Source organism: Canis aureus, chromosome 5, assembly GCF_053574225.1.
Source record: "Canis aureus isolate CA01 chromosome 5, VMU_Caureus_v.1.0, whole genome shotgun sequence".
Classification (NCBI taxonomy): Eukaryota; Metazoa; Chordata; class Mammalia; order Carnivora; family Canidae; genus Canis; species Canis aureus.
Genome location: NC_135615.1, coordinates 20,418,055 through 20,433,330, shown reverse-complemented (window position 1 = coordinate 20,433,330; position 15,276 = coordinate 20,418,055). Strand labels below are relative to the sequence as shown.

The following is a 15,276-nucleotide window of genomic DNA, read 5'->3' as shown; positions in this document are numbered from 1 at the left end:
TACAAAAATCTAAGTTTTTACCTTGGGAGAATATTTAGAATATATAAGAGGCTATTTGTCCTTGGATCAGTCACATCACCTTGTAGGCCAATTCTAAAGGATAAAGAAGGTACAAGTAAAATTTACCATGAATCTTACTTATAGAAAGATACGAAATCACTTTTAAAACATCAAAACTGAGAGAACTAAAAGTAGTTGGTCTTCACAAAAAATATTATCTTTGTTGCTATAGAGAACAAAATTCATTTATTCACTTAATTAAAAAGAAAAAAAACCCTTGCCTAATAAATATATATATTATAAAACAATATGCCAAATGACTTACATGAGGCAAAGAACTGAGAAGAACAAATAGTCAATAGAGAATAACCTCAATTACCCTCTTAAAATCACTTTGTTTAGGAAACACACACACAACTGGCTGATTACACCTTTTGCTCTGTCCCAGATGAGACAACAAAGGTCAGATGAATGAGCTGCTTGGTAGGGTGGCAACATAGAGTCATGGAATTGATAACTAACCACCATCTACATGGACCATAGTTAGGTAAGACAAAGCCAATTTCGTCCAATGTAAATAGTAGAGACTTAACCTGAATGCCTGATTTTCAATGTGATCGAGAATCAAGCAGAAACGAAGACTTGGATTGGGCCTGGGTAGTAGAAACAGAGGACAAGGGTTTAAGACCTGGTTATTTACTAGCTTCATTGTCTTAGATTAGTGACTTGACATCACTTGTCAGTTCCCTCATACCTTCCAGCAGGGCCAGAATCATCTGTGGATCTGAGACTCAGATGGAGACTTAGAGTAAACTTGAATAGACACCTCAAAAATCTTGTGTCCCTTTCCTCTCAGGGTTGCAATTATGACAGTATTACAGAATCAGTTACTGCTGCCACCAGCAGCTGGAGTTGGGCTGCTGGTAGTAGGGAAGACACAGGAGGCCCTGTGCAGTAATACATGAGGCTGCGCAGTGCTAGGGCTGCATTCTGTTCTGTGCCTCCTACTCACTGTAGTTCAACAGGCCATATGCTTGCATATGCTTGGAGGCATCTTTACATGGAATGCCCTCTGCCTTTTCTGATAAATTCCCAATCTGCTTTCAGACACAGTTCAGATATTGCCTCTCAGAGAATTCCTGTCTCCTACCATGCAGCAAGCCATTTTCCCCTCTGTGTTCTCACAGCACTTCTAGAATTCATTTATCACATAGTTTGTATCATATGATATGATAATTATTTGTCAATCATTTCCCTTAGACTATAAGCTCCTTGAGGATGGGAACTACAGTATCAAAAGCAATGCCTGGCTCACAAGGACACAATAAATCCTTGGGGAATTAATTTCCTATAGAGTTGTTTAAATAAAGCAAAACTTAGATGGAAATTAAGCATGAGAATATTCATTTAAATCAGAATATTTATTACATGTGACATCCCATTTAAAATCATCTTAAGTATTTAAATAGGAATTATAAAATAATTGACAAATCCTGGCTCTCACATTTTCTAAGTATATGGCCTTAAAGAAAGTTACTTAATCTTTCTATGCCTCATATTCTCACCTATAAAATGATGATAATATAAACACCTATTCCATAGGCTTGTTAAATTAAATAGCATACTCCATTGTAAGACAGAGGCTTGTTACTATTATTTAAGATAACTAAAAATATCTAAATGAGGATGAATTAATCAAGATTTCATCTAAGATATAATTCCCTGAAACACACAGCCAAATACTGTATAATAAAAAAATGAATTACAATACAGCTATAAAAAGTCAGAATTACTCAATATATATATATATAAATTCTGAGAAACATAAAATTCATAAACACATTCTTAATTAGCTTTTAAATTTAACATTAATTTAAAATTGAATATGACATTTACTTTATTAACCAGTTAAAAAGATATTCCTGAATACTCATAAGTTTAATTAATTTAAGGTAATTTAGGTCATAAATAAATACTGTAAATATCTTAGGTCAATATAAAAGAGGTCCCAGACAGTCTCTGCATATCTTCTATTGATGAAACCGCTTTGCTCATTTGGTAGTAATTGCTATGTCCTTTATGATCAATGCTGAATTATAAATATGAGTAGATAAGAGGAATTATTTATGAAGATTGTCAAAATTATAAAAATGCAGCTAATAGTCTTCAAAGTGTCCACGCTTGAAACCATGGTAAATTTGATTTAATGAATTCCTGGAAAGTACTCTTCCTCAACAAAGAAATATTTATTATACATACCTGGTGAATGGTTGACAGGGAGGGCTCATTAAAATCATATTGAAAGACAATTTGTCAAACTCTTCTAGTGTAATGCCCTAAGGAACAAACATTTGGGGAAAAAATATAAAAAGATGCATAGAATAGTGAAGAAGGAAAAATGCTAATTATAACTGAATATATCATAAATTATAACCCTTAATAGTTTTATTTATAATACTTAAAAGTTTATATAACACTTAACATTTTTCAAATTAACTTCAGTTAAACTAACTTTCCAAAGCAATCTCATGAAGAAAGTTGGAGAAGTAAATTGAAGCTATGAAAAACTAAGTGGCTTCCCCCAAGACTCTGAGCCAGCCAAAGCAGAGCTGGAACGCTAATTTCCTGAATCCTAACTCTTTCACACCTCTGTGGCACCTCAAGTCTAACACCGCTTTGTTTTCTGGAGTGAAACATAGAGAACTTCATTTATAATTAAAGAATTCTTAGCATAGGGTCTAAGAGAATGTGTAAGACCTTTCTATCAATAATATTTTATATTTAGGAAATGTACACTGACCAGTCACTATCTGCCCCGCCCCCCCGCCCAAGTAAGGTCTCTGTTAAATTATTACAAAATGAAAAAAGTCCCATTTTCAGATATCCATAATTATCATATTATTTTATAGTCGTGTGTAGTCAAAAAACTTCAAAAGGTAACAGTTAAGATTAATGAATATAATCCCTATTGGGCTAAGTAGTTGAAAATGTGCATCAATTTCATAGATGAAAAGATAAAAACAGTACAGTGGTCTGTCCATCTCTGTGGTTTCCCCAGTCAATCTGGGTCCAGAAACAGATGATCCTCCTTCTGACTTATGGTCAGGTCACTAGTAGTCTAACCCTAATGTCACAATGCCTACATCATTCACCTCACTTCATCTCATCATGCAGGATCTCGTCATCCTACACTAGCGCAAGAAGAGGGGTGAGTACAATATATATGGAGAGAGAGAGAGAGAAAGAGACTGCAATCACATAACTTTTGCTAAAGTATACTGTTGTAATTGTTCTATTTATCATTAGTTATTGTTGTTAATCTCTTACTGTGCCTAATTTATATTTACCTTTATTATAGGTATGTACATACAGGAATAAAGATGGTATATATACAGAATTCAGGACTATCTGAGATTTCAGGTATCTGGGGTATTGGAACGCACTCCCAGTGGATAAGGGGGGGTCTGCTGTACAGAGAAACAAGCCATGGGTTTTCCAATTCTCAGTGTGTATGCTTCACCAGAAACAAGCAACAAGACTAGAATCACAACTTTCCTAATTCTATGACACGTTTCTTAAGTTCAAGGACATGAATAAAGCAGGACAAGCTTTATTCTGAGTTCTGTAAAGAGTGAATTAACCTGGGGAACACATTGGTTGTCTCTATTGTATTAAAAGTTTGAATGTACGTGTCTATCATTTTTAAATCACAGGCTTTTCAGTAGTTGAAGGTATATATGTAAAATAAAAGCAAAATTATTTACTGAAAAGTTCCTACAGCACCTCTGAAACCCTGGAATCTAGGGAAACAATGTGAAGATCATGCACTGCCCAGTCTGTCAGAAAACACAGAGCAGAGCAGTATTAGGCAGCACATCCTACTCAAGTTAAAGAACCTGTCAACACTGGGCTATTGTGATAAGCAACTTCCTGACTTCCTAACTAAATATGGATTGATTGAAGCTAAACTTCAAAAACTAAAGTAAAAATAAAACAACAGTCTTTTATATCAGGAGCATCCTATGTCTAAAATCTGAAGGAAGTAATCCAAGTTACTGCTTCCAATACAGCTTGGCATTGAAAAAAAAATTACATTTTAAAGGATTCTTCAAAATAGTGAGTTTTAAAATAGTTGCCCAAACCATTCACAACTTCATTTAACCTGGCATTTGAGTCACTAAATGTGTTGAAATTTAAGAAAGTAGTTATGGAGATACACAAATTATCTCTAATAATTTGATATTTGAAACCTAATGGAAATCTATTCTTTTTCTATAACCTGGCCATACAAGTCATAAAAACATCTTTGCTTTTTAGCGAACATTTGGTCAACACAGTGTGATAGCACTGTTTATTACATTTGATGAGCAGTTTTATTTGTTCCCTTACTAGCTTTATTCTTTTTGCAGAAAGGCTCCTGGCTCTTCTCATACTTAATTTTCATGTAACCTTTAGGAAAAACTTGGTAGGTTAGAAAACAATTCCTGACTACTCTAGTAAACTGTAGCTAATCTAAAGAGAACTGCAATTTGTATAATATTCAGTCATACTTCCAATTCTTCAAATACCTTTTATTCCCACATGGGTCATGCATATTTCTTGTTACTTATTTCTTAGTGTTTGTAAGTTTCTTGTTGCTACTATAAATAGGAACTTTCTTCTATTTTATTTTCTAACATGTCTTTGTTTGTATATATAGTAAGATACTGGTTATCATATTTTTATAAACAGCCTCCTTCTTATATGCACTAATTGTTCCTCATACTATTTTTAGAAAGGTATGTTTTTGTTTTCCAGGCTTATACAATTATTCTTTAGAATCTTCCTTAATATTTACATGCTATTTCTCTTGCATGAGTATGCTACTGAACAATCCATAACAATACTAAATAACAGTGTGAACGGTAGACATCTTTGTTTTATTCATTATTTTAGTGAGGATGCTTTTAAAGTTTTATCATGTAGCATGCTACTAGATGTGGTAATACATGTGTGTGTCTGTGTTTAAACAGAAATAGAAACATACACACAAAGACAGTAAATGACATACACATCTGTAGTAATATGTATTTGTCCTAATTTTATTAAGAGAGATTAAAACCAGTTGGAAAACCCTGCATTTTGTCAAATATTTTCCAATATATAGTTTTGCTCTTTCCAATTATTAACATGTTGAATAACAGTAATAGAATTCGTAAGTACTAAGCTACTATCGTACACCCAAAACAAAATCTATTTTAGTTATACTACATTATTTTTTTAATTTGCTTCTGATCATTTGGTCATATTTTACTTAGAATTTTTGAGTTTATATTCATAAGATAATGATTTTCCTGTGTTGTGGTATATAGTGGGTATCCAATAAATACTGAGTGGATATTTCCTATCATCTCCTGCTCTATGAACTCTGGTGTTATCTTGTGCATAAATACAACAATCAGATCTTTCTTGAGAACTATATTAATCATCATTATAAAAGTAACTTTCTAGGACTCTTAAATGCTCTTGCCTTGAAATTCATTCTAACATCTAGTCTATTCTGAAACTGTCACCTTTGTTACCGTTTTCCTGGTATTTGATCATTTTTTTAGCTACAATATATTGTTCATTCAACAATGCTCAGAAAGTGACCTACCAATATTTCAGAGTATGTATTATATGCCAGGCATTGCGCTAAGCCTGTGACAACAATGTTTCTGCTTATGTGAAGTTTATATAGTAGCGGCTAGTAATTCCTCATTTCCTACCTAGATGAATTACAGACTTTAGTTTTATTTTACTAGTTATTTTTATAACTGAGGAGTCTTCCTCCTGGTTATAACCCTCTCTGAATGTTCAGGCCTGCCTGTGGACAGTGACAAAGGCTTTACCCCACAGGCCTTGAGGAGAAACAATCTTTCCCACTCCAGAATTGGAATATGACCAGCACATCAAGTCTCTGTGGGCTGCTGCAGTCAAGGATTCAGGTGCCCTGGCCAGCACATTCTTCATATGTTTGCATGTCTGGTTCTCTTTATCTGAGGCCTTGGGCAGAGATCCTCTGCATACAGCTCTGCCAAGGCTTCTTTAAGGGAGAAGGTGGTGGAAATTTGGAAGACACTTCCCACTCTGGCTGGTACTCGGCACTAAACATTCCTTGCCTTCCTCCCTTATGATTCTCCCAAGGATCCACCCAAGGCCAGCACTCCTTCGACATTACGCTGACCCCCACATCTGCTCTCCCCTAGTGTGTTGTCGCATGGGGAAATGAAGAGGGGGGCACTGGTGTTTTATTTTACAGACTTGCTTATATCACCACAGTAAGTGATAAAGGCTCACTCTTTCATTTTTGTCTTGCTGTTTTAAGAAGCTACTCTGACCCCTGAGAGCTCAGCTGTCTTGCCCAGCTCAGCTAAGCTCCTAACAGTAACATTAAACAGTCTCCTAAAATAAATATCCATAGCTTCATTTCTGTTTCAAACAGACATGTTTTTTGAGTCTCACTTTCTTCTCTTACTTCAATCACATTATTATTTCTACACTACAAAGGTGCACAATATTTTTACCCAGTTTCCTAATCATAATTTCTTTCCTAAATTGGTAGCTTTATTCCAGGGTTCTCTTACTTGGACTCATCTCTTGCTTTGTTAGATTAAGTGAAGGAGTCATTTTTTCAATAAGGGCCCAATGAATACTACAGTTCATGAATTGTTATAGGTTTTATTTTAGGAATTTTCCCCCTCTATTTCTGTTAATACTCTTGTTCCTTTTCTTTTATTGTCTTCTCCAGAGGTACTAATTATTTTTATTGTATCATTTTTGTCTTCAGTAGTTATCATTTATTCTACAACATTTGATCTGTATTTCTTTTCCATTTTAATTTATTTTTCTCAAGTTAAATCCTTCACAATTCTGTTTGCAGCACTGCCCATTTTACTTTTTGCTACTCTGACATGACTTTCATTTCTATAGTGGTTTTATTTTTCTCCTCTTTCTTTTTTCCCTGACCACTGTTACTTTTCCAGTCCAATTACTGTCTTACTGCTTTTTGAGCATTGAGTACATTTATTTGAGTTCTTGTTTTGAAGATACCATGTTTTATTTAATGCCTGAAGCTCATGGAGGCATGTGTGTTTGAAACTTACATACATAAATTCTTAACATAATTTTCTGTTGTATATTCTGCTTTCTGTTTACATTTTTACCTTATTTAAATATTACTATATTAGTATAGCCTCAAACTGGTTCCTTTCTAATTATTATTCATTTTTTAATGGAGGCCACTAGAATAATGGAGTCTGCTGGAAGATGAGGTGAAATATGCACTTTGTCACCACACTGTTTCTGGGAAGGACCTGTACTAGCCTTTAACCTAAGAGCACAGCTCTGTCCCTATCCATGATCTTGCACTCAGGACGAGCAGGAAGTCACCAAGGTTGCAATGGCACTTTTAGCTCGGTGACGTGGACCTTTCAAATCTCTCTTTTCCTGACTTAGAACAAACAACTGCCGAGTCCATTTGGTCTCCTCCCTTGCCATTCTTTCCTTCTTGATTCTGCACAAGATATGTAGAGGTCAGCCTATGATTTTACCATCCTCATTCAGTCCTGTCCCAGACTGGACACTATTCATAGTTTTCTTTCTCATTTTGACTTATATCTAAATCCTATTTTCATTAATGATGGTTTTCCATCCCCTTTTCCCTTCTTTTCTTATTTCTATTAGAGAAAGTGATAGAGTTTTGGAATAGAAGTATTTTTTTTATGCTGCATTCGATCAGAAATCCCAAAGAAAACTGTTAACAAGTCCAATTTGTGCACTGATTGGTAAATTCTTGAAGGCAAAGACAATTATTTTCATCATATCTGTGTTCTCCCAAGGGCTCGATACCTTGCATGTAGCAAATGTTCAAACGATCAATATATGTTGTTTTATAAAACTTAAAATCCCTAGAACCTCTCATTATGTCTAAATTTTCCATCCCCTTTTAAAACATGATCCTCAGCATAGCTCCTGTATATTTGACCTAGACGTGATAACACTCTTTCCACATCAGGCTAACAGGAATACCAAAGGAGAAACTGAAAGCCAAAGGCAGGCAGCCTTTTTTCTTACAGACAGACTTATAGACCTTTCAAGTGAGCTGGAGGTGCCTACCTCCATTCTTCCCTCCTCCAAGCCTTCTTACATCATATGTAAAGAGTATGATTTATTACCATCGATTAAAATTGGTACCGAAATATAATTAGCACTAAACTAGGACAGAAAGTACCAGAAAGAAGGAAGCTACACAGAGAAAGAGATGCAGAATCTGCATAGCATTCCCTTTGAGTGGACATACATTAGGTGAGGGCAAAGAACAACTGCTGGGAAAGAACAATCACTGGAGAACAGTAGTCCAAAGCACTAGGTCACCCAGAGTAGGAAACCCAAGTCGAGTATATGGGGTATTTTATAATTATAATTACTGAAGTGAAGCTGGTGTACAACTCCATTCTTTTCAGGTGTACAACACTGTGATTCAATGAGGGCTCATTTTTCTCCACATTCTCACCAATATTTATTATTTGTCTTTTTGACACTAGCCATTCTAACAGCTGTGAGCTGATATTTCATTTTGGTTTTCATTTGCATTTCCCTGAGGATTAGTGATGTTAAACATTTTTAATGTGTCCATAGGGTTTTTAACAGAGACCTAAGAAAGTCCGTATTTTAATAGTGGGATTAGACTATCTTTATGGTAAAGACTACTTAAGACACACTTTAAAAAATGCTTAAAAATATACCTTGAGAGAATCAAGCTCATTTGCAATTAACTGCCTCTGAGAACAAAATCCAACGTTCCTTAAAGAGTTACAACAAACTCCAGCACTCAAAAATGTAAAACTCACAATGCCAACCAAGCTCCTAATGAAAAATTACAAAAATGCTAAAAAACAAGATAATGTGACTCATTACCCCATTAACTGGGAAGGGGATGGGGACAAGGAGGTGGTGGTAGTGGCGAAATCCATCAACAGAAACAGACTCAGCGATTTGATAGAATTAGCAAATATTTTTAAATAGTCATTATTAATATCAATAATAATATTTTCCTTTAGGAAAACAAAAACATGAAGAGACAAATTAAAGACATAGAAAAGAATTAATTGAAATTTCTTAAAGTGAAAAAAATCTAAAACAAAAAGTTACACATTGAAAAACAAAAACCTGAAGATATAACAATATAGCATGCATCCAAAAAGAAACACACAAAGAAAACAAGAGTAAAAATGAATTCCCTCAGTGACCTGCAGAGCAACATGAAGGGATCTAATACATATATAATTTGAGGTAAAGTGAAAACAGGAAATAGAGAAAATATTTGAATAATGGCCAAAACCTTCCCAAATTTGATGAGAACTATACACAAGAAAAGCACAAGGCCCATGCAGAATAAATAAAGAAAAACATACAAAAACACATCAAAATAAAATTCCTGAAAACAAGTGATAAGCACAAAATCTTAATTGTAGCCAGAGAAAGATAAAATATATGAAGAGGAATCAGATAGCAGAAATTTAGCAAACTAGGTAACAAAGTGCCAAGAAAAAGTTTTAATTAATAGAAAATATGAACTTATGAAAACCTTTCAAAAACAAGTGCAACCAAGGAATCAGTGAAAATTATACTTCACAATAAAGACAGAGAACTGACAAAATTTGTCACTTGCTGCATGCACATGACAGGAAATGCTAACAGAGGTTTTTCAGGAAGAAAAGAAAATTATATCACATGCAAACTTTGATTAAAAAAAAAAATGAAATGTTAAAAACAGATGATATGTAGGGGATCCCTGGGTGGCTCAGCGGTTTAGCCCTTGCCTTAGGCCCAGGGCATGATCCTGAAGTCCCGGGATCAAGTTCCACATCGGGCTTCCTGCATGGAGCCTGTTTTTCCCTCTGCCTGTCTCTGCCTCTCTCTCTCTCTCTCTCATGAATAAATAAATAAAATCTTAAAACAAAACAAAACCAAAACCGAAAAAACAGATGATATGTAAATAACAGGTCCTTTTCAAAACTCTTTAATAAATATTTGACTACTTAGTCCAAAAAAAGTTAACAACATATTTGGGGTTTTAACACAAGCAGCAGTAATATGTATGACAAATATAGCAAAATATACAGGAAAGTAAAATGGATGTATATTATTGTAATTAATATAACAAAGTGCTATAATGTTACTTAAGTGGGCTTCTCTAAGTTAAAAATGCATATTGTAAACCCTAGAGTAGTCACTAAGAAAACAAAACAGATATAATTAATAAGATATATCTAATAAAGTCATTAGTAAAGAATAATAAAATATTAACATATCAAAAGGCAGAAAAAGAGGGATAAACATACAAAAAAACAGATTGGAAAAATAGAAAACAAATAACAAGGTAGTAGAAGTAAATACAAAAATATTAATAATAAGATTAAATGTAAATGGTACAAACACTCCTCAATTAAAAGGTAGATGTTGTCAGACTGAATAAAAAAGACCCAATCATACGCTGTCTACAGTAAATCCAATTTAAATACAAAAATACAAATAGGATAAAATTCAAAGGATGGAAAAACATAAACACGTAAACATTAATCATAAGAAAGCAGACTAGTTATATTAATATCAGGAAAAGCAGACTTCAGAACAAGAAATATTTCCTGGAGTTAAAAAGGGACAAGGTCATTATCAATAATAGCCAAACTATGGAAAGAGCCCAAATGTCCAACAACTGATGAATGGATAAAGAAGATATTGTGTGTGTATGTGTGTGTGTGTGTGTATATATATATATATATATATATATATATATATATATATGTGTATATATATATATATATGGAATATTACTCATGTCATTTGCAATGATGTGGATGGAGCTAGAGTGTATTACACTAAGCGAAATAAGTCAGTCAGAGAAAGACAAATACCATATGATTTCACTCGTGTGGAATTTAAGAAACAAAACAGATGAACATATGGGAGTGGGTAAAAGAGAGAGAAAGGAAAAACCCATAAGACTTAATGATAGAGAATAAACTGAGGGTTGATGGAGGGAGGTGGGTGGGAAATAGGCTAGATAGGTGATGGGTATTAAGGAAGGCACTTGTTATAATGAGTACTGGGTATTATGATGAACCACTGAATTCTACTCCTGAAACCAATATTGCACTGTATGTTAACTAACTAGAATTTAAATAAAATCTGGGAAAAAAAGGAAATTTCATAAGATAAAGAGATCATTCAATTAAAAAAAACCATAAAGTGTATATACACTTAATAACAGAGCTTCAGGAAAAAATGAAGCAAAAACTGGTAATACTGAAGGAAGAAAGAGACATATTCACAACTGTAGTTGGAAATTACAACCCCCTTCCCTCAGCAACTGATAGAAAAAAATCAGCAAAGATACAGAAAAATTTAACAACACTATCGACCAACTTGACCTAACTGACATTTACAGAGCATTCCACCCCACAAAAAAGAATATGTTCTTTTCAATAGCATATAGAACATTCACTAGAAAAACTGAATCCTGGGCCATAACACAAGTCTCAACAATTTAAAATAACTGAAATCATACAAAGTATGACCAAAATAAAACAGAAATGAGAAATCAGTAACAGATATCGGGAAAATATTATGAATATTTGGAAATTTAAACCCATACTTATAAATAACACATGGGAAATCAGAAGGAAAATTGGAAAATTTTTTTTAACTGTATGAAAATCAACACACAACATATGGAAATTTGTGGAATGTAGCCAAAACTTAGGAAAATTTATAGCAGTCAATGTTTATATGAAAAAAGGAAAAAAATTTCAAATCAGTCATCTAAAGTTCCACTGTAAGAAGTATTTAAAAAAACACAAATACAAAGTAAGTAGAAATAATAAAGATGATCAGAAATTAGTGAAATAGTAAACAAATGAACAATAGATAAAATCAGTTGCATCCAAAGCTGTTTACTTGAAAAGACCAATAGAACCGGCAAACTTCCAGCTTCACTAGCATTTTACAAATCACTAACATCAGAAGTGACATGTGGTACATCACTATAGAGTTCACACATAGAAAAAACGTATAAAGAAGTATGAAAAACATCAAACTAATACATTTGATGAATTAGATAAAATGCATAATTTCTTTTGAGATCCCAAATTTCTAAAACTAAATAAAAAATATATAGAAAGCCTTACTAGTCTTATAGCAATTAAATAAATTAAATTCATAGTTTAAAACCTTCTCATAAAGAAAACTCCAGGCCCAGATGGCTTCATTAACTAAATTCTATCAAACATTTATAGAGGAACTACTACTTATTTTTCAAACTCTTCAAAAAAATATAAGGCTAATATAACCCTAATACTGAAACCAAACTAAAACACCAAGGAGAAATAAGAAATCATCTATGAAGCTAAATGTAAAAATACTTAACAAAATATTAGCAAATTGAAACTAGCATTACTAAAAAAGATAACAGATCATAAATCTATCCTAGCAGGGATCCCTGGGTGGCTCAGCGGTTTAGCGCCTGCCTTCGACCCAGGTCGTGATCCTGGAGTCCTGGGATCAAGTCCCACATCAGGCTCCCCGTATGGAGTCTGCTTCTGCCTCTGCCTACTTCTCGGCCTCTCTCTCTGTGTCTCTCATGAATAAATAAATAAAATCTTAAAAAAAAAATCTATCCTAGGAATGCATTCAAAACCAGAAATTGAAATAGTCACCATAATAAAATAATAAAATGGGGGAATGATATAATGATGTTAAAAGATGTGAAAAAGATATAGCATTTGACAACATTCAAAACTCATTCATTACAAAAATTATCAGAAAATGTAAAGAAAGGAAATGTCCTCAATTTGATAAAATACATCTATAAAAAAGATATAACTAACACCATCCCAAATGTAAATGACTGAATGAATGTTCGGCCCTTAGGCTCTAGAAGAAGGCAAGAATATCCAATGTAATCCTACTTAATCAACACTGTACAGGTCTAGACAATGTAATAAGACAAGAGCAAAAAGTTGCACTGATTGGAACAGAAAAGTAAACTCTTTATTCTCTGACAATATGCTGTATATGTAGAAAAAATCCTGAAAAAATCAAAGCTAACAGAATAAGTCAATATAACAAAGTTACAGATAGAAGGTTAAGGTCAATAAACAAAAATAAGCATATTCCTATATGCTAGCAATGAACAATGTTTATATTTTTAAAAATACCACTTACAATAGCATCAAAACCCACAAATATTTAGGGATAAATTAATACGTGCAAGACTTGTAAACAAATATTACAAAATATTGCGGATATAAATTAAAGAGTATCTAAATAAAGGAAGAGAGATACCATGCTCATGGACTAGCAGATTCAATTAAGATATTAATTTTTTCAAAACCAATCAGTGCAATTCCAACCTACATATCTTTCTTTGTAAAAATTGACAGGGTGATTCTGAAATTTACAGAGAAATGTAAATAATAATATAGCCAAAATAATTTTGAAAAAGAAAAACAGTAATTTGAGACCTTGTACTATCTGAATTCAATACTTATTATAAAGCAAAAAAAAAAAAAAATACTTATTATAAAGCTACAATAATCAAAAGAGTGCTACTGGTGTAAGGAAAACATATAGATACTACTGAAGAGAGAGAGTCCAGAAATAGACATACATTTATGACTTTTTTTATTTTAAAGGTGTTAAGGAAATTGAGGAAAGGATTTCTGAAAATCGTAAAAGAAAAAAAAAAAAAAAGAAGGAAAATAATTCCAGGACAATGTTATATGCACCTAGAAATAAAAGAAATGACTGCTCCTTCAAACTACACACATAAGATTACTTTAAATGGGTCATAAACCTAAATGGAAAAGCCAAGACTAACACTTCTAGAAGAGGGGAAAATGGGGTAAACAGGTTTTTTTTAAAACACACAGAAACATGATCAAAAAACAAAGAAAGATAAATAACTTCTGAATTTTGATGATCATAGTTAAGGAAATGAAAAGACAAATTACAGAACTGGAGAAAATCTTTGTTATATACATTTTTGACAAACAGCTTGAATCCAGAAAACTTAACTCTTACAATGAATTGATATTATAAGCACACCAAATAAGAATTGAGCAAGAAATTTCATCACAGAAGAAGACACCGAAATAGCCAATAAGCACAAGATGCTCAACATTAGCCATCACGGAAATGCAAATTAGAATCATCAGGCACAAAAGAATCACAATAGCACTATATGCTCAACTAGAATGGCTAAAACTTTAAAAATTGATAATATCAAGCACCAGTAAGGATGTGAAAAAACTGAAACACTTAAACATTGATTATGGGAGTGTGAAATGGTACAAATACTATGGAAAACAGCATTTTCTCATAAAATTAAAGAAACCTACTATATGACCCAGTAATTCCAATTCTAGGTATTCAACTACAAGAAATGAAAACAAAGGTCCACACAAAAACCTGTACATGAATGTTCACAGTAACTGTTTTATATAGGCAAAAACTGGAAATAACCTAAATGTCTAACATCATGTGAACAGATATATACATTGTAGTACGTAATATTCCACTGTACAGAGTATTACTCAGTAATAATAACAAAGAGCAGACTACTGATATGCACAACAACATGGGTAAATTCAAAAAACATTATGCTAAAACAGAAAGTTACAGCCAGAAAATCTACACTCATGATTTTATTTGTGATATATTAGAAATGGAAAATTTAATCTGTAATGGCAGAAAGCAGATCAGTTGTCTGGGTTTGGGACACGAAGGAACACCACAGGGGATGGATGTTCTAAGTTTTGATCGTGGCGGTTACACACTTGTATATACTAGTCAAAACTCAAACCACATATAAATGAGTGCAATTTATTGTATATAAATTATAGCTTCATGAGAAATTTGTTGTAAAAATTTTTCACAAGAAAATGGGAGAAAAATACAATTTCATATTATTTTAGAGATAACAATGTACACCAGTGTTAAATACTTCTGGTAAGTTCATCAATGTACTTTTAACCTTTAATTTTGACAGGCTTGCTAAAATAAGAAGCATTCAATAAGTACTAGCCAGAGATTGCTTCTCTTGTTTTTATTCCTGCTATATATATATATATATATATATATATATATATATATAATCTTATATATAGTATACTATATGTACTATAAAAGTAAATTGTTTATTTAATATCAGGACAGAACCATGCATTTAGAAGTCAAACATATTCTTACATTTCA

At 32.9% G+C, this 15,276-nt stretch overlaps 1 protein-coding gene and 1 long non-coding RNA gene across 8 annotated transcripts in view; one reads left to right on the top strand and one right to left on the bottom strand.

Annotated features, from left to right (window-relative positions):
• The window catches only part of LOC144313789 (uncharacterized), a 112,735-nt gene that overhangs the window by 46,890 nt on the left and 50,569 nt on the right, over positions 1 to 15,276 (top strand). The gene's annotated exons all lie outside the window — the stretch shown is intronic.
• TRDMT1 (tRNA aspartic acid methyltransferase 1) overlaps positions 1 to 15,276 on the bottom strand; it is a 74,905-nt gene that overhangs the window by 14,496 nt on the left and 45,133 nt on the right. For 6 of the 7 annotated variants that reach the window (XR_013379406.1, XM_077897057.1, XM_077897059.1 and 3 more), the window contains 2 exons: positions 2,260 to 2,336; positions 22 to 93 (listed from right to left, as the gene is read on the bottom strand). Coding sequence is in view for 6 of the 7 variants with exons in the window: in XM_077897056.1 (XP_077753182.1) it covers positions 22 to 93; positions 2,260 to 2,336 (149 nt within the window). In the remaining variant the exon portion in view is untranslated. Of the gene's footprint in view, positions 1 to 21; positions 94 to 2,259; positions 2,337 to 3,027; positions 3,087 to 15,276 lie in introns of those variants that run through there. The other variant, XM_077897060.1, reaches the window with a different exon arrangement.